Here is a 19,981-nt window from a genome sequence, read left to right as displayed (position 1 = left end):
TGAAATAAGTTCATTGTTTCCCCTTTTCCTTATCAGCATCCTGTACTTTTCATGTAGTTTGAATATACTCAACTAGATTGTTAGGTTCATGCAATGAGTTGATGGAATGTTTTCTGATTCAGAGTTGTTTTGATCCTTCATATATTTTCTTTTTTTTGTTTCAGGATTTTAGCCAGTTCCCTGCAACATTACATCCTTTGTGCATTCAGAAAGGTTCTTGTTTCTGCACCAGCTTTACTTGAAATCTTCCGAGAGGAGAAGATTTGGGAGTTGATTTTCTCAGCGAAATTCTTCTATTTTGGATCATCTCTGGAAGAATTTAAAATGGGGAGAGGCACATTCTCAAGTGGTGTTCTGATTGACCCTGAAATTTCTTACAGGCCTGAAAACCCAAATGATCTGACAAAGCCTGCTGAAGTTGATGCTCTTCAAGTTGAAGCAATTTCTTTCTTAGAGTTCGTTGCGGGACTAAATGGAAACAAAAATAACTTGGTGATTGTTCATACATTCTTGTTCACTATTGTTCTTCATAAATAACTTCAAATTTTGATAGAGAAGCATGCATTAAACTTAGCCCACTGTGTTGATATCTGCATATCCACGATTTTTTTAATCTTTCTGGTATATTGACTTATTTTTTCTTTGACATGGAACCCTGTTTTCTGAAATGAACCATATATGAGCATGTTTGTTGTTACTACCTTTTCCAGTGCTTCATGAATTTGTTCCTTTTACCTATACGATTGGTCTGATATTTCAGCTGACTGTACCATAGTTACTTGGGAGCCTAACAGTGAGAATAAGGGTCATTTTATGCAAAGCTGCTTGTGAATCCAATTGTTATATGCCGGCATAGATGCCTGATAAAAGCAACTTATACTGTTTATAACTATCATGTAGAAGTTTATCATCATAAGAACTTTATATTGCATGTTTTTTCTTGAACTAAATGGTGATACAACTGACCATTACATGTTCATATGTTTAGTTAGCAATTGGAATACGTGAATGTGGCTAACTAACAATAAGCAAGTTTTTACGTATATTATGTTGCATTGGGACCTATATAAAAACTAGTCTCAGTTCCTCCATGTTTTTCCAATATTATAATGGACAATAGGGTACATCTTCCCATTGTGTGGTAGGAGTAGAAGAGATCGTTTCTTAACTCGTAACATTTGCTCTGACAGATTATCATAACATTTTTTATTTTGAGAACTATAGTTGTTTGATTGGGAAAGAGTTATCGAAAGTAGGATAAAACTTGAGACAAACATCTCTGGAGACAATTTATTTTTATGCTCGGAAGGTTAACGATAGAAGCTATTTATTTATTAAGATAATTAGTGAAAAAATGTAGAGAAAAAAATTTGCCTATGGTTTTTTTTATTTATAAAAAGCATACGATAGAGAGTCCCTAGAGATTTATTATGATGGGTTTTTATAAAATTAAGATGTATCCACTAATTATATTGATATGATTGACAATATGTATGATAATATTGCTGCTAGTGTTAGAACTGTAGGGTGAGTTTCCTATTCGTATAGGATTACATAAAAGATCCGTATTAAGTCTCTATCTTTTCTCGCTGATAATGGATGAACTTACTAGTCATCTACAGGATATACCTTTTTGGTGTTTGTTATTTGTTGATGATATTATCTTTGTTGTCGAGAGTTTAAATAAATTTTTTTCTAAACTTTGAGTTGTGGATGCAATCCTTAGTAGTATTAGGAATAGACAAGACGATATAGTTAAGTTGGATGAGCAAGAAGTTCTCTTAAGTAAAAACTTTAGGTATCTTGAAACAATTATTCAACGAGATGGAGAGTTTGTTGAAGATATTATTTATAAAGTAAAATCAAGACGGTTAAAATGATGAAGGGTGTTAGGAGTCTTGTGTGATCATCGAATACCTTTGAGATTAAAAAGAAAAGTTTATAAGACAGTTTTTGATCTAAGTGTTGGGCTGTTGAGAAACAATATTACAAAACATCGTTGATGTTGAGGTGAGAAAGTTGAGGTAGGTGTATGGAGTTACCAGGAAAGATTAGAAAAGAAATGTTTTTATTTGTGAACAGTTAGATATTGCTTCGATAGAGGATAAAATAAGAAAGCATGGTTTAAGATGATATGAATATGTACTCACGAGAACTACATAGATGCGGTAGTTAAAAGAGGTGTAATGATTACTGTTAGTTCATGACAATCCGGTTGTGTATAACCCACAGATAGTCTATTGGTGACCTTCTACTGGCCAATAACTTTAAATAACTTTGAAAGAAAGAATAAAGACAGAATATAAGTTTGTACATTGTTACTGCAAAGCCAACAGATTGAAGCAACATGTGTACAATTTTCAATCAGCAGTTTTTTTTAATAAAACAATTAACTTAAGAATCATTTTATGAAGGTATCATTTCTCAAAATGAGTTTTTGGACTTCAATTTGCACTAAAACAAAGGTGCCTTTGAATCTTTTGCTGGATGATCATCCAGTATGTAGGTGGCTCCCTGGGCTACTGGCTATATCTGTCCTTTCTTGTACCTTAGGACTTTACAACATTGATATGCCCATACTTGGTCCATCAACCAATAAAGCATTAATTAGTGGACATCAACCTAAAAAGTTTCTGTTTCTTATTGACTTGGCATTTTTAAAGAAGATTTGCTGAAGCATATTTAATAAAACATTTTCATTCTTTTTCAGACCTTCATTCATAAGTTTTGATATGGTTTTCTTTCTTTTAATATGTATTCTTTTCCTTATTCTGGTTGCAGCCAGAATGCTCTGTGCTGTTAGAGACACTTGAGAAGTCAGCTTGTAATCCTGAAATTGCCAGTATTCTCTTGAAGAGCCTGCTTAGAATTCTACAGCTTGCAGTCGAGCAAAGTCTTGCTTCTTTCAAGTCTTTAGATGCAATTGCTAGAGTGCTCAAGGTTGCATGCATTCAAGCGCAAGAACTCAGAAAACTTAAGAACATGGATTATCATGTGGAGGATGACATTAATGGTGTACAAAGTGAACAAAGCAATCAGATGGTTTGTATAGTGCAGCCAGCTGTCTGTTGGGTCAAATGCATGGAGTCTTCGTTTGAGCTTTTCACAGAATATCTTCTTTTGGCAGAGAATGGAAGGAGTTTAGTTTTGCACAATTCCAGCTGTATTGATAGCTTATTTGATCTATTTTGGGAAGAAAATCTTCGCAAGCGTGTGTTGGAGCAAATTCTTGGATTGCTTAAGGTACTTGGATAACTGAGTCTTTTCATGTACCTCAATATACTGTTGGTAGTGGAAGTCTTTATAAACTTAAAATTGTCTCCAGTTGCCTCCATCATCTGCAGAAGGTAATAGGGCTAAGTCACAGCTGTGCTCCAAGTTTCTAGAAACCTTTACTCAAGCAAAGGAGAGAGAAAAGGCTTTTGCGGAGTTGTCAATAGAGCTACTGATTGGCATGAGAGAACTTATTCTGATTGATCAAATGGTGGGCTCTGCTTTGTTAGCTAGCTTGTCAACTTTTTGATTTTAATAGCAGTGAACCATTTTGTTACGTTATATACTTGCATTCATTTAATAAATTTTCTTATGTCCACATTTTCTTTGAACTGTCAGTACTATCAGACATTGTTCCATAGTGGGGAATGCTTTCTTCACATTCTTTCTCTTTTGAATGGTTCGCTTGATGAGAGTATTGGGGAGCAGTTGGTGCTTAATATTCTTCAGACTCTGACCTTGTTGCTTATGGGAAATGATAACTTGAAGGTACTTGTCACCCTTTGTGTTTCGATAGGATATAATCATTTTATTTTGCTAGAGTTAATTGCTAGTGTTTGATAAACTAACTGATGCATTTAGTATTTTGAGGAGTCATTCTTTGATTAGAATACTAGGAAGTGAGGGTTTGGACATGCAAATTATTATATTTTGTTATTTTCAGACACTTGACTTACAGTTACAATCCTTATCTGACTTTACATTTTGCCAATATTCTCTTTGAGCATCAAGTTTACTGTTTCAGATAAATATCAGTTGATCTACAAGTATAAATCTTTGAGGCAGAACTAATTTTTTTTAAGCAAATCATATCATGGATATTGATTATGAGAACTTCATTTCATGAAGCTTAAATTAAAGAATAAGCCACTATGGAAGTGACCTGTAAGTATACAGGGCTTTTAATGGATGAAAGGTGAACAAAATTTTTATGATCACAAGTAATACTGTTGATATAGGCACCTAAAATGTGATATATAGTGGCAGTTTTAAAATCTGACCTTTGCTATTGGGGGATATCATGGTCGATTGGATTGATTTCCTATTGATGAACACTGTGATTATACTAGTTGCTTTGGTGACAACCTTAGGATAGTTAATATAAGTGGATTTTATCCATAATTATGGCAAGAATACGGGTAGAAATTATATCTAGATTACTGTCACATATGCAAGTGGATTTTATTTTAGAGTTTTATAAGATTATGATTACTGACTAGTCAGCTCAAAAAGTAGGGAATGTGAGACATCCTAAAAATGTTGATTCTACATATATCCCTCCAAAACCTTAGTTACTAACAGATTTGTCCTAGCAATTTATCTCTTGCAGTGATCTTTTGTGAAACCATGGTTGAAGTGGATGGATTAAGCCTAAGTAGAATACTCCAATTCCAGTTTCTATTCCTGCTTACTTAGACCTTCTCATTCCTCTATCTGCTCTAACCCTCGTATCCCTTTCAGTCCTCAACCCACCTAAGGGGACCCTAGTCCTGCCATTCATCAATCACCTCCTCTTAATCCTTTATTTTTTCTTGTTCCAATATTTATTGCAATGTAATCCTGATCTCACTGATTTCTCATCTCCGCTCCCTCATCTAGCCTTCTCCCTTTGACCCAAACCATTACCAACATCACAATAAGTTTATGAAATGAAATTGATCAAAGTAACCCCCAGTTTTCCCCAATACCCAACCCAACCTAACCCGTGGATTCACCCTAACTAGGTTGGGTTTGATCCATTTCCCAAGGGCCATTTTTGAAAAGGATATGCTTTCGTCATTTTACCACTAGCAAAAGATTTCTAATAATCCAAAGGTAGCTAACATTAGGGACATAACTGTTAGTTTTGAAAGGATATGCTTGTATATGAAAAGATTTTGTGGTAGATATCCATAATTTTTTGAAGGCTTTGTATGTAAAAAAGCACATTGTTGTTTTTTTAAAATTTTTTTGTTGCTTTACATTTGATGTTAACTTTTGTTTTGAGTGCCAAATTATACTCTTTGTACCATAAGTAAAAAAGTGTCTTGACTTTCTAAGATTTTTTTTGAATTATCGATTGTGCCATGGACCTTTAGAACTAAGCTTTTGATTGTTCAGTAATGCCTTTTATGGTTGTGAATAGTAATAAATAACATTTGAGTACACACAATAATCAGGTTATTTTGGACTTTATTATTGCCGATGTTCTCGACTTAATAGGGCTTTTATAGGTCTCCTCACACAATTTATTCTAATTGATTCATCTTGTTTTACTAGGGCCATTGCAAGTCTTATGGACTGTGGTTTTGCTTGGACTGGTACAAAACAAGCTTGTATGTACTGGACTGCTCCAAGCATGTGGACCTCCATTTTGGACAGGCTAGTCTGACCTATTAAAAAAAGAAATTAAACTACTTCACTCATTTGGCTTAGGACTCGTGTTCACAAGTTCTCTTCCCCATAAATGCATAGCCTGCAAGCTGCTAATACCATCAATCGTCGTCGCCTATCACTCACCACCATCGTCGAATTCAAGTACACTTCTCTTTTTATCCTCTTCCTTCTCTTCCTCCACATCCTCCACTTCTTCCTTTCTCCTCTTCCTCCATCGTCTACTTTTCTTCCTTCCTCTCCCTCCTTTCTATTCCTCTACCATCTCCTCTTCTCCCTTCCTCTTCCTTCTTCCTCCATCCTCCATTGCTATTTGTTTGTTCCTCTTCAAGTCTTTGTTATGTACTAGTGTACCATGTGTTGTATAGTGATATCGGTCTAGCCAAGGACCAATATGCATGCTTGGTGCGAGATGACAATCCATGATAGGTCTCCTGAGAATCTAAGTCTATTTTTTTTTAGTAATCCCACACATCTATTTTACCAACCTTATCTTGATTATTTGGACTCTTTAAGCATATTCCCTGGCTACCCCACACTTGCCCAAAAAGCATTGCTGGACTTATAAGATGAATCTTTTGTTGCAATTGAGCTATTGGTAAGGATATCCTTAAATTAATAATAGATATATAAGATGGAGTATGCAATATCTATTTCCAATATTTATATCAAAGTTTGCTATCTCATATCGACTATCGGTCCCTGGCCATATCGGTACATACCGATCCTTGATCGAATCAGTACATAATGGTTGATACTGATGAACCATGTGCTGGTACACCACATGGTACATCGGTACATTGGACAATTCAGAATTTACTATAAGTTGAAATTGAAAAAGAAACCCTATTTTAGGATATTTATCTCCAGTTGCTTATTATATAAATTAAATTTAAATAAGAATGTAGTATATCTAAGCCATAAACGAATAGAAATTATAGGCTATAAGGATCAAAATTGAAATTCTTATCTTTTGGTTTCGTCGACGAAGATTTTTATCGCACAATCCTCCATGGAAGAAATTGGTTTCATTGATCTTGAATCACTTTACAAAGAAAAGAGTTAAGATATTGGATTAGGTGTTGAAACTCTATTATTTGTGCAAAATAAACTCTCGAGATAACATTAATATATACTGCTTATACCACTAATTGACTGATGGGACTCCACCGCAGATGGATAATTAATATATACTGTTTCTACCACTAACTGAATGAGAACTCCATGGTTGATGGATCAGGAACCTTGATCCTTTGAAGTTGTGTTGATATGGCAGGTTTGTTGAACCAAATCTTGGAACTGCTCTTGTAACATATTATATTGGTAAACCTTGTGGTAATGATGTTTTTAGGTAAGGTTGGAGTGCATTAGAACTGCAACTGCAGCCTCATTAACTTCCTCTTTCCTTTATCCTTTTGACCATAAACAAGGTGCATTGATCCTTGAGCTCTATGACAAATCTTGGGTGGCATGCTTAAAGAGTAGCCGGAACAATCGATTGATCATTGTTGTTGCAACCATCGATTAATGCACTTTTTTCACATTGCTATTATCTCCACAGACCTCACGTAGAGCGGACTATGAGGGAGATGGTGTTTCATCATCGGACTCAGACTTTTGCTCATAGATTGTGTTCAATGGATCATTTGATGTTGCTGCCTTCCCTTGCCTCTTTGCATGCCTGTGGACCCTTATAATTGTGACCTGCCACGATGCCTACTAGTCTGGCTTCTGATGTGCGGTCATCATGTCTTGACACAGGGCTTTTCTTGCTCAGCTATCTTTCCTCAGTGATGAAATGAGATGGATGTGGGGTTCTCTTGTTGCAATTTGTTATCACAATTTGTTGCAAATTGTGAGAGAAGCTGAGTTATCACAATTTGTTGCAAATTCAGAGATAATGTGGGCTTGCGTTGATATATAAGACTAGATGAATCTATTAATAGTAACAACTTTAAATATAATGTTTGCACATTGTCTATAATTTATTGGGCTTAAGGGCTTTTGTCCATGTGGTTAGGAGTCTATTCTTTAATTTATTTGCCCAATAGATCTAAGTCTACTGGGTTGGATTGTTAAGAATGCTTTGCTGATATTTGTTCTATTCAAGCTATGTTTGGTTGTATTTTTATTTATCCTTCACTCTGCCACTAATCAACGCTTGAGCTTTGCATTTTGCATCTGTTACAAAACATTGTAATGTCATATTGCTATCTTTTATGAATTACCACATATTTGGCTGTTTTTTCTTGTATGGATGATACGTCAAGTAGAATCAGACTTGAAATTTCATTGGTTTTCTTATTGTGATTGACCATTTATTAATTCTCATGTATACTGGAATTATAGATCACTAACATTTTTGATTACTTGATATCTTGGTTTAAATTACCAGTCATACCAGTACATACCTGCTGATACTTAGCACTCCAAATATCAGCAATGGTACATATAGTTTGGTTACTTTTGTACCACTCCATACACTTTTTTCATTCTTGCTGATGATACTGAGAGGTACAGGTAGGTCTAATGTGCAGTGTACTGGTTCATTAAATTATACAAAACTGGTATGGGCCCCATGTTTAAATCTTATCTATTTTATATCATTAAATTGTAGCTCAATCATTGCAGGTTTCCTTTAGAGCACTTGTTGGTGTGGGTTATCAGACATTGCAGAGCTTGCTCTTGGATTTTTGCAAGTGGCAACCAAATATAGCTCTTCTGCATGCTCTTCTTGACATGCTTGTAGATGGAAATTTTGACATGGAAGAGAACATAGTAATAAAGGTTTAGCATTTTTATGGATCTTTGGCTCATTTCCTTGCTCTTTGTTGTTTCATGTCCATATTTTTCTCTTACTTCGGTGCTGCAGAGGTTGACTACCTCAAGCATCAAAGTGCTCATTAGCATGAACTTAGCTCATGTTTTCTTTGCTCCCTTTTGGTGCAGAATGAAGATGTGATTATGTTATTCCTAAATGTTCTGCAGAAGGTTTGCTTATGTCTAACTTTTACCACCATAATGTATTTGTTATTGACAGTCTGTAATGTTTGATAACATCAACAATTCTTCTTGCCAGAGCAGCAATTCGCTGCAGCATTATGGCCTTGATATCTTACAGAATATGCTAAAGGATTCCATCATTAATCGAACTGCATGTTTCAAGGCGGGAGTGCTTGGTTTCCTTCTTGATTGGTTCCGTGAAGAGGACAGAGAGGACATGATAAGCAAGATCGCTGAGTTAATTCAGATCATTGGGGGGCATAGCATATCTGGAAAGGACATAAGAAAAATATTTGCTCTTCTTCGAAGAGAGAAGAGAGAGTCTATACAAAAACATAGGTCCTTGCTTTTGACATCTATTCGCTATATGCTCAAGGAAAAAGGACCCGAGGCTTTCTTTGAGTTCAATGGCTGTGATTCTGTATGTTATGGTGTCACATATATCTTCTTATTCTATTTATGTGCTTTATCTTCTGTTATATATCCATATCTTCTGTTATATGACAATTTTGCCATTTTCATAATCAAGTATCGAATGTCGCAGCAAGCTAGTCTTTCTTGCTTGCTGGGAAACTTGCTTGCTGGGACATTCTAGTCTTGCTTTGTTTTTTATTTTCTTTCCTATCTTTTCTGATCATCCAATGCTGCATTTGAGTAAATTGTGGCAACTAGTAGAAGGATCAATTTTAGTTTCTGAGCGAAGCTGATGACGAAAATTGCTACCCTACATTGTGACAAATCAATGCAAATGATTGCCTTAAACAAACTCAAAATGCATGTGCATACCATGTAAGATGTTTTCTGAAAGAAGCATGATTACTTCGAATTGAAATACACACGGTCTTTTTTGCATAGGACAGAATTGAAGAAGGAATTTAACTACTGATTTCTATGATTGTATTAGATGTACAGCCTTGACTGCACTTGAGGAAGACAAAGATACACCTGCATAGTCCTTGTTTTGGGTACTTGCAATATAAAGAATATGTTATTTTGATGTGGCAATTATCTAAGACAAATTATTGTGATTTAGCTACTGTTTGCATACTAGTTTCAGTTGCTTAAATTCATAAGAAATATTTAAATACTGATAATGGCACCTGGTATATTGTTGGATGCATTGATCAATATGATATTTGCACCTGGGAATGCAATACAAATATAAAAAAGATGTTTAAATCAAGGACTATTGTACCACTCGAAACGATATGGTATGGGCGGTACATATCAGTTCGGGCATGTGCTGGTATATGGACCGATCTAACTTGGCATTAAAAAAGAAAAGAACCAAATTAGGGCTTGTGAATGCGAGCCTTCATCTTACCTATGACCTTGTTGTTGTTGTCTCATCGCTGCCCCCTACTGCTGCCACCATTCCTTCTTCTCTCCAGGTATGCTCTCACCTCTTCTCCTCCTCTTTTTCCTTTTCTTCCTTTTTCTTCTTTCTCTTCCACCGCTTCTTTCTCCTCCACCCCTTTCTTTTTCTTCCTTCTTTTCTCCTCCTTATTTTTTCTCCTTTGTTCATCTACTGCCCCATCCTCTTCTTCTTCCTCTTTGAAATATCGGTACATACCGATGTATCATGTGTCAGTACACCAATACAAACCAGTACGTACCAGTTTGACAAATCATCGAAACGGGTCCAGTACCTGAAATGACAATCCTTGGTTTAAATATTTCTATTACTGATATATTTCTTTTACCAGTACATTAGCTTGGTATGATTGGTAAATACCACTGTAATTTAAGCCATTCTCATATATTTCCTACTTCATGCAATGAAAATTGTTGTGGCATGTGATATGATATTTTTTCTCTAGAGATTTATGATTTGGACATAAGTGTAAATTTGTTCCATTATGGTGGCATTGGTACATAATGTAGTAAACCATCCTAGATTTTGTTGAATGTTGGGTTGTGTAATATACTAATATGTATTCTTTTGTCATACGTCTTTCTATGCTTTACTGTTTTTTTACATCTGATCGTATGTCAGTCTTATTGATCAATAAAACCCTGCCTATTTTTCACTTAGCATAATGTTCTATATTTTTGTAGTTTTAATGCTTCATAGATTTTTTTTTGCAATGTGTACATGAAGTTCACTTATTTAAAATATAACTATTGAAAGAAAATGTTGTTGTTATACTTTTTTATTGGATGATAGAAAATGTTAGACCAAATTAATGGAGAAGTGAAAGTGAATATATCTTTTGTAGTGCCAACAAGATAATGTGAAAAGTATAAAGAGATACATTTGATGTGAAGTTCTAAGAAATTTGGTACACTATACCATCTGGATTCGTTTGTATGGGGAACATGTTGGGCATGCTAAACAGTTTACAAGTATTATCTGGAGAAAATATGAGGAACCTATAGGAAATTCGTTTTGATGACATTAGGGTTCTATGTAACTGGAAGTGTTCTTACATAGGCTACAAGGCAGGAAATTTGTCTACTGAAAGAAGCTTGCAGAACTATCATCTAGCTTATGGTGGTATAAGATTTTTTTTTTTAAATATTTGAAGAGAAAGTGATTCTATTGCTTGCTCATATTCAACAACCACTCAGTGTTCCAAAATAATATTTGGGCTGACAGGCTGGACATGACTGAACCATCTATGTACTTAGTTATCCTTGGATTTGGCTGTAGAAAAATGAATATCAATGTGAATTTAGGTGAAGTTGGTAATGGTTCTTAATTAGACTTAAGGAACTTAGAGGCATCATCACACTCTGATTTAAGTTGGTTGCGAGTAGTACTCTTGTATGATGTTTTGCTTAAAAGGATGTTCCATAGTCAGTTATTACTATTTAACTGGGTGCAGGAAGTGCACCTTCTGTAATTTTGAGATATGACTAGATTCGGTACACATCTGTTCTATTTAATACTTGTTTGGAGATGGTTATGATGAAAATTTCACTGGCTAGATGTATTGTATTATGTATATTCCCCTTGCTGTTGATGAGCTAGCTCGACATATGTCATGACCGTACACATTCCACTCATATTTTGCATGATAATCCATGACATCTACCATTCCATGCTAAACCGATCTGTACCTATAATGTGTACTGACTTAAAGTGCATAATTGTACAAAATGTGCCATTTTCATTGGTGTGGTGCATATTTTTCGGTGTACCAATGCTGGTATTTAGTTATTTATTTTTTTTGTACCTTCTATTTTCTTGAATATGTAAATGCTTTGCTTCATGTCAATTTTTGGCCCTTTTTCCAGAATAAAGAAAGTTAGAAGATATATGATTTTTTATTTTTTTTATCTTTCAAAAGGCAGATCTTATGGTCAAAATTTTACTTGTTGGAGGACTGGAGGGAAAGACTCATTAAAGATTGAGTGTGAGGGTGCCATCTGATGGTTATGGGCCCTCTAGTGATTATCAGCTTAACAGAAGTAGTACCAAAAAATTAAAATAAAAAAAAGAAAAATGAAATGAAGTTTGTAAGAGATTTTCTTTCCATCAGTTTCAACTATTAATTTCTATATTAAAAAAGATGAAACAGATAAGCCTTGAGCATTACAATGTCTCCTGTCCAGTCAGTGCTGGCATGTTTCTTACAAAATCAGTGAGATGCATGAGTTGGTGCATGTATCAGAACTTAATACTTGGTCAAAATATGTGATGGTAATGCTGCTTTATGATTTGGATGATGCGGTTCTTTCTCCATTTTATTCCTTGGATTCTGCCATTGCCAGTGAACTGTGCTATTTTTATGATATCTTTGCTTCATGGAAATTATTAAGATTTATGTGTTAATGAACTGATTTTTTTATATATGTTCTGAAATGCATTTTGTTCTATCTTTCATCACAGTTCCTATAATTAATATGTGATGTTTCTTGTTGCTTGGCAGGGAATTGTAGTAAAATCTCCAGTGCAGTGGCCAAACAACAAAGGTTTTTCCTTCTCATGCTGGCTAAGGTTAGAGGATATCCCTGAGACTGGTATAATGGGCCTTTTTTCTTTTTTCACTGACACTGGAAAGGGTTGTCTTGCAATGGTTGCCAAGGACATGCTGATTTTTGAGGTACATATGGAATGATCCATATCTTTTGATTTTTTTAATGTAATTTTTCGGTTACTAGTATGGCAGTTTATCAAATAGTACATATGGAATGATACATATGGAATGATCCATACTAGTATGGCAGTTTATCAAATAGTGTGTATTTCAAATATTGTAGGTTGCAACTACTTGTATACTCAGACAAGAAGTGGCAATTTTGTGGAAGAATAAACTTTACCATTCTGCATGCCAGCTATCTAATGAAATATATGCAGACACATAGTTGTAGTTCCAAAAAATATATGGTATGAAATATGCACTTAAAAATGATATATCATTTACAAATGAAGGATACATGACAACTAGAGCTAAATTAATGTGTTCTGATATAATATTTGAGGATGAAATATTTCTTTAATGTTGTCAGATGATAAATGATAACTAGATTTTCTTTCTACTGCTATGCCGGTGTAATTTGTGCAGGATATCTTGTTTCTGAAGAATTTTATTCCATTTTTATTTCGTTGTTATCTTGTAACGTATCATTTCTAGGGCAACCGCATTTAGATTTTAACTGCTTCAGGAGAGCATTTATTGAGTTCATGTCATGAAGTTCTGCTACCTTTGTTATTAGAATTCTAACATCTATAGTTGCTTTTGTGATGCCAAACTTTGCCTAGTTTCTTTGTTAACTGTGCTGTCAGGTCCCATGGAGAATGGTTGTACACATTTGGGTCGGAGGAGAACTAAGAGATTGTGAGGGAGAAATTATGCAATTGATTGTATTCCTGAATAAAGGAGTTCTATTTAGTGTTTGACATGAAGGAGAAAATATAGTGGACTGGAGTGCTATCAGTGTGATCTTTTGACTGAATCATAGATGTGGAAGTACTTGATATGTTTGTTTGTTTTGACAACTAGATGTATGTTTCTTATGTTTTCTGAGTAATTTATGTATGTTATGTAATATTCTCTAAGGTATTGTTTTGACATAAGACTTTTCTTCTATAACATTGACCTGATAAATCCACATATCTCTCGCAGTCCATCAACCAAAAACGGCAGTGTGTTCTGTTGCCTCTCAACCTTCTTCCAAGAAAGTGGCAATTTCTCTGCATTACTCATAGCATAGGCAGGGCATTTTCTGGGGGAAGCCAGCTAAGGTGTTATGTTGATGGAAATCTGATATCCTCTGAAAAATGCAGGTGGGGTCATTCCATGAGTGGTACTCTATTTTTCATGGATACATATATAGTTTCTCCTTATTTTACGATGAATAGCTTTTTACTGATAGAAATGATTGGTCACTATATTTCAGATACGCAAAAGTTAGTGAGGTTATGTCTCGATGTACTATAGGAACAGAACTCAAACCTACCAATGAAGAGCCCTATCCATTTAATTTCGGGAAGATATATCCTTTTCTGGGTCAACTTGGTCCTCTTTATGTCTTCAGTGATGCTCTTTCTTCTGAGCAAATAAAAGGTCTATACTGCCTAGGACCAAGTTACATGTATTCATTCCTTGGTGATGGAGTGCTGCTTGACTCTCAAAATTCACTTTATGGTGGAATCCTAGATGCCAAAGATGGCCTGTCATCAAAAGTCATTTTTGGTTTAAATGCACAGGTTAATATTTCTAGCGTCAAGTTTTCAGAAATATGTTATCTTATTATGTGACAACATGAAGTTAAACATTGACTTGTTTTCTTTGCAGGCAAGTGATGGTCGGATTTTATTTAATGTTTCATCAATGCTGGAGAATTCTGATAAGAATGCTTTTGAGGCTGTAATTATGAGTGGGACAAAGTTATGCTCCCGTCGCTTGCTTCAAGAGATTATTTATTGTGTTGGTGGTGTTTCTGTGTTTTTTCCTCTTTTGACTCAGTTTGATAGGTCTGAGTTAGATAATGGACAACTTGACTATGCATCAATTGGGTCCATTATGAGTGATAAGCTTGCTGCTGAAGTCATTGAGCTCATTGCTTCCATATTAGATGGAAATGCATCAAATCAGCAGCAGATGCATCTTCTTTCTGGGTTCTCTATTCTTGGGTTCTTGCTGCAATCTGTTCCACCTATGCAACTAAATCTTGAAACTCTTTCGGCATTGAAATATATGTTCTATGTCTTGAGAAACACTGGTAAATAGCTTTGTTTTGTTCCCAAATTGTGTTTATGATTTTCTCTCTTTTACATCTTTGATCTGTGTATGAACTTATTCCCCATTTGCTCAGGCATGTCTGAAACACTAATAAGAGATGCTATATTGCCAATTTACTTGAATCCACATATCTGGGTGTTTGCAAGTTATGAAGTGCAACGTGATATATATATGTTTCTTATTCAGTATTTTGAAAGCGACCGAAGCCTATTGCCAGCATTGTGTGGGCTCCCTCGAATAATTGATATGATATGCCATTTTTATTGGGATAAAGCTGGTCGATCTGCTATTGGGAACAAGCCACTTTTGCATCCAATAACGAAAGAAGTGATTGGAGAACGACCATGCCTGGAAGATGTTCGGAAGATTCGTCTGCTTTTACTAAGCCTTGCAGAAATGAGTTTGAGGTAGATATTGTATTTTTCATACTGTTCGCATTGTCAGTTTTTATATACATCCTTTTTGACATGCTTCTCATCACATTTAACAAGAAAGGTGTGGGTTTGCAGGAAAAAGATTTTGCACCATGATATAAAGGCTCTTATTGCCTTTTTTGAGAAAAGTAATGATATGGTATGCATCGAGGATGTATTGCACATGGTCATTCGTTCTCTCTCTCATAAGCCATTGCTAGTGTCTTTTTTGGAGCAGGCCAATTTGCTTGGTGGCTGTCATATTTTTATTAATCTTCTTCAGAGGTCAGAATCCTTTTTACTATCCTTGAAAATGTTAGGTTTTTTGTTCTCAAACTAATCTTGACTAAATTATCTAATGTATGTTGGACTTGTGATAAGCTACAATAATAGCTAGTGACTGATGTGGTACTTGTCCTCAATGCAGTACTGTTTGTGGTGCCGACACAAGTGTCAGCAATGCAAGAAAGTAGATGCCTCTTTTAGGTTGAAGCTCTATATGCTCAATCAAAGTCCTTAGTTTAGGTTTTGGATATTTAAGATCACTCACCAGTTGAAAACATGAACATGTACCTGTTTGGCTCTTAGTCTTCCTAAGATCACTCATGTTAAAAAACTGAACCAGTTCAAACTCAAAACTAGAGAAAAATGACTTGGTGATATGGTGTAGGGGCGGTACTGATGCTTCTTTATTGCTTCAATAAGTAATGAGGCAGAAAACCTTGAAATACACATTACAAGGAGTTGGTTACGGGAAATGCTAAATGTCTACAGTGGTAACCAACTAATCTTGACTAAATTATCTAATGTATGTTGGACTTGTGATAAGCTACAATAATAGCTAGTGACTGATGTGGTACTTGTCCTCAATGCAGTACTGTTTGTGGTGCCGACACAAGTGTCAGCAATGCAAGAAAGTAGATGCCTCATTTAGGTTGAAGCTCTATATGCTCAATCAAAGTCCTTAGTTTAGGTTTTGGATATTTAAGATCACTCACCAGTTGAAAACATGAACATGTACCTGTTTGGCTCTTAGTCTTCCTAAGATCACTCATGTTAAAAAACTGAACCAGTTCAAACTTAAAACTAGAGAAAAATGACTTGGTGATATGGTATAGGGGCGGTACTGATGCTTCTTTATTGCTTCAATAAGTAATGAGGCAGAAAACCTTGAAATACACATTACAAGGAGTTGGTTACTGGAAATGCTAAATGTCTACAGTGGTAACCAACTAAACCGTGATTAGTTTGGGGTATTACCACCCTTTATAAATACATATTGCTTTTGTAAGTTTTTAATGTGTTGTTGATTTTGGAAAAGACAATCTTTTATAGTTGTTCATTAATGGAAATGCTATTTGTTTACTAGAACTGATGAGAAGAGAAGGATATGGTAAGTTCTTAAAGAAGACAAAAGTCCCTAATGTAATTTTGATGTGGATATTTGAAGTGTAAATTTAAGTTGGATTAGTCTGCATTTGTGTTAAGGTAGTTATGCATCTATTTGGCGACCTAACTGATTCTTTGGAAAAGTTTTCTAATTACTGTTCTGATATTTGATTGAGAAGACTTTTCTGGATATCTTATTAACACTACTTTTGGTCATCTTCCTTCTGGGGTGCCTCTTTTAGATGCCTTTATTACCTTTTTTGCCATCTACTTTGCTAATATTTTGTCCAAGTGATGGAGCTGATTCATGAGTTCTTGTCAGTGTATACGAGGGTGTTTGTAGATGTTTGTCTTTTAGATTAATGCAATTTGATTGAAGGAGCTTATGTTTGACATTTTCGGTATATATTGCCAATCCATGTTCCAATGGTTCTTAACTTCCATGCATAAAATTATTTTGTAGATGCACTGATTTTGAGCTTGTATAACAGTTCAATCTAAACACTTATTTTTGTGCTTATTATTTTTAATTTCAAGCTTCATGAGCTTAGAAGCTCTTGTAAAGTTTTAAAATGCAAGTTGTGGATGGTACTACATGCAGACTAAATCTTTTACTACATTTTGATATGTTATAGAGTTCATCTTTCCTTATTCTGTTCTTTTTTCCTATTGATTATTTCTAGCTTGTTTTATCTTTCTGAGTGAGCTTGTACCCTTATCGTGTTGCATGGGCCAAATCTTTTTGTGGCCAGAGTTTGAAGTTGAACCTTATTAAAAATTTACCTGCCTGTGTGGCGAACGAGTTGAGGAGTCTAGACCATGTAGGATGCCCCATTCATTTGGTGGAATAACTAAGAAAGTCATATACGAGGGATGCAAGTCAAGTAACAAAACTTTTTCACTCTTCCACTTTATGCTCTAATGTGAAACTCCTTGTGCAGTGGGCATATGGTGCCAATTAATTGGTTTCAGCAGTATTACCTGATCTTTTTGGCTGAGTCAGCTCTCTTTAGTGAATTATTACTGTACAGACTAAGTGCTATCATTTTTTTATTGTTTTTAATTGAGTTTTTTTTTAGTTCTTGCTCTACCTCTATAGCATGTATAAAAGAGTGGTGCTGGGATGAGAATCAGAAGATTATTTGTGTCAATTGTTAGGAAAGTAGAATTAGAAATATTTAAATTTGCTAACTCTTGCAACCATTGACCAATTTTTGTTCATCGTTTTTATTCAGAAAAACACTAGGACATCCTTTAAACTGGATTGTAGACCCTTGTTTTGTTTGATTTCTTTTTCCAAATGAGATTTCAATGTCTGTAAATAACTAAAACTAATTGGTAAAATCTGAACGGTTAGCATTATTTGGTGATGCAAATGCTGATAGAAATGAAGGCAGTGAAGAATGAGAGAAAGTAGAAGACTGTGTAAGATAAGAATGAGACTAGATGCAGGATGAAACACTCAGGATGGAGAAAAGGGATAATCAAGGTTACATGGCATTAAGAAAAGTTCTATTTTTCATCAATAGAAGCATCTTAACATTTTAAGTTACAAGACCCAGAATTTAGCCTTTATTATAATATACAGTACTTAAGCCATAAGTAAAAGGATGAGATAGAATTTTGGTCTATTAATGATCTATTATTCTATTAAATCTTTATCATACTGAGAATCCTCCCTAAACTTGACCTCTAAATACAATGCAATCAACTATGGTTCACTATACTAGTCTATACCGGTGTACCAATTGACTGTCGGTACGGTATGTATCGAATCATACCAATGTATTGACACATGATATGGTGGGATGTACCAACAAACCAGTATGTACAGCCCATATTGGTCCCTTATCGGATTTGTTTGTACTGCCCATATCGGACGGCAAGGTTCATCATACCGTAGTATACCACTTGGTATGAGTGGTATATTGCCATTCCGACAGGGGACCGGTATTGGCGATACATATCGGTCTATCGATACGTCCCAACGTACCATGTGTCGATCTGTCAGTACATACCACACCGATGGTTGGTCAGTATACTGGTATGGACTGATAACGCGAACCATGTTGGGCGGTATGTCGTGGTACGGCAAACCTTGCAATCAATTACCTTTTTGGACTTTTGAAAGACTAGCTAGCTTAAACTAATACAAATAAATTCATATCTCATGAAAACACCCTTCCTAATATATGACTAAGATCTGGATGGAAAATCCATAGAAAATGTGAAAAAACAAACATTTTGATTTGTTATGATTTTATTAAAGAGTACAAAAAGCAATTGAAAATAATCTCACCTTAACCCCTAAGTTTAATATAATAAAACTCTACTGTATCCCCGAACCATGGTTGCAGCATCTAGTCTTTCAAATGCAATGAAACAAAAATGTACTGACAACTAATATTCGTCCCTTTAACTGCCTGATTGTTGTGGACTATTTATTTGTTGATTGGGTGGTTCTTCCTGGTTTACTCTTTATGTTTTTTTTTCTTCTGCAACTTTAAGTATGCATGCACCTATTAAAGTCGAAAGAATTACTGGTGTTTACCATCAAATGGGCTGCTTATGATCTTCCAAATTGCCCGCCAACATGTATGAATACAAAAAGGATAGAAGCAAGATTGGTGGGTTATAAGATTTTTTGCTTCTTTTGTGCTTTGTCATTGGCATGATTAATAAATTCCCAATTCCCAATTCTTCATGTAGTTATAGTGATGTCCTTTCTTTACTTGACACCTCAGGGAATTGGAGCCTATCAGGCTGCTGGGCTTGCAGTTTCTAGGGAAGTTGTTGGTTGGACTTCCCTCAGAGAAAAAGGGAATGAAATTCTTTAGCCTCTCTGTTGGACGATCTAAATACATTTCTGAAAATTTCAGAAAAGGAGGAACCATGCCAGAACCGATATTTTCTGCAATGTCAGAGAGACTGTTCAAATTTCCACTCTCTGACCATCTTTGTGCTACATTATTTGACGTCCTTCTTGGTGGTGCTAGTCCTAAACAGGTAATACCATGTAATATGGAGAAAAATTTTAGACAGTTGCTTACTTAGATGGCTAATGTCACATCGATCTTATCATGATTCAATAATAAATATAAAATTTATTTTTTGTTGAGTCCTTCTTCAGGTCTTGCAGAAACACAGTCATCTTGATGCACAGAGAAATAAGAAGTCCTCTATGGGTCTCTCTTCTCATTTTCTCCTTCCTCAGATTTTAGTCTGCATCTTTAAATATCTGGAAACCTGCAAGGATTCCTCAACTCGGGTGAAAATCTTAGGAGATTTACTGAATCTGCTTGACTCAAATCCTTCGAATATTGAAGATTTAATGGTACT

At 35.2% G+C, this 19,981-nt stretch overlaps 1 protein-coding gene across 2 annotated transcripts in view; it reads left to right on the top strand.

Moving 5' to 3' along the window:
• Nucleotides 1–19,981, top strand: part of LOC135633757 (BEACH domain-containing protein B-like) — a 55,026-nt gene that overhangs the window by 21,878 nt on the left and 13,167 nt on the right. Inside the window, exons 10-24 of one of the 2 annotated variants that reach the window (XM_065143633.1) lie at nt 165–492; nt 2,782–3,243; nt 3,326–3,484; nt 3,613–3,762; nt 8,278–8,433; nt 8,596–8,637; nt 8,726–9,070; nt 12,525–12,698; nt 13,722–13,882; nt 13,996–14,305; nt 14,394–14,820; nt 14,914–15,247; nt 15,350–15,538; nt 19,387–19,648; nt 19,773–19,976. In XM_065143633.1, the coding sequence (XP_064999705.1) occupies nt 165–492; nt 2,782–3,243; nt 3,326–3,484; nt 3,613–3,762; nt 8,278–8,433; nt 8,596–8,637; nt 8,726–9,070; nt 12,525–12,698; nt 13,722–13,882; nt 13,996–14,305; nt 14,394–14,820; nt 14,914–15,247; nt 15,350–15,538; nt 19,387–19,648; nt 19,773–19,976 (3,703 nt within the window). The remainder of the gene's footprint in view (nt 1–164; nt 493–2,781; nt 3,244–3,325; nt 3,485–3,612; nt 3,763–8,277; nt 8,434–8,595; nt 8,638–8,725; nt 9,071–12,524; nt 12,699–13,721; nt 13,883–13,995; nt 14,306–14,393; nt 14,821–14,913; nt 15,248–15,349; nt 15,539–19,386; nt 19,649–19,772; nt 19,977–19,981) is intronic. The other variant, XM_065143634.1, reaches the window with a different exon arrangement.

This window comes from Musa acuminata, chromosome BXJ3-3, assembly GCF_036884655.1.
Source record: "Musa acuminata AAA Group cultivar baxijiao chromosome BXJ3-3, Cavendish_Baxijiao_AAA, whole genome shotgun sequence".
Lineage (NCBI taxonomy): Eukaryota > Viridiplantae > Streptophyta > Magnoliopsida > Zingiberales > Musaceae > Musa > Musa acuminata.
Note: the sequence above shows the minus strand (reverse complement) of the source record. Positions and strands in the feature narration are given on the sequence as shown.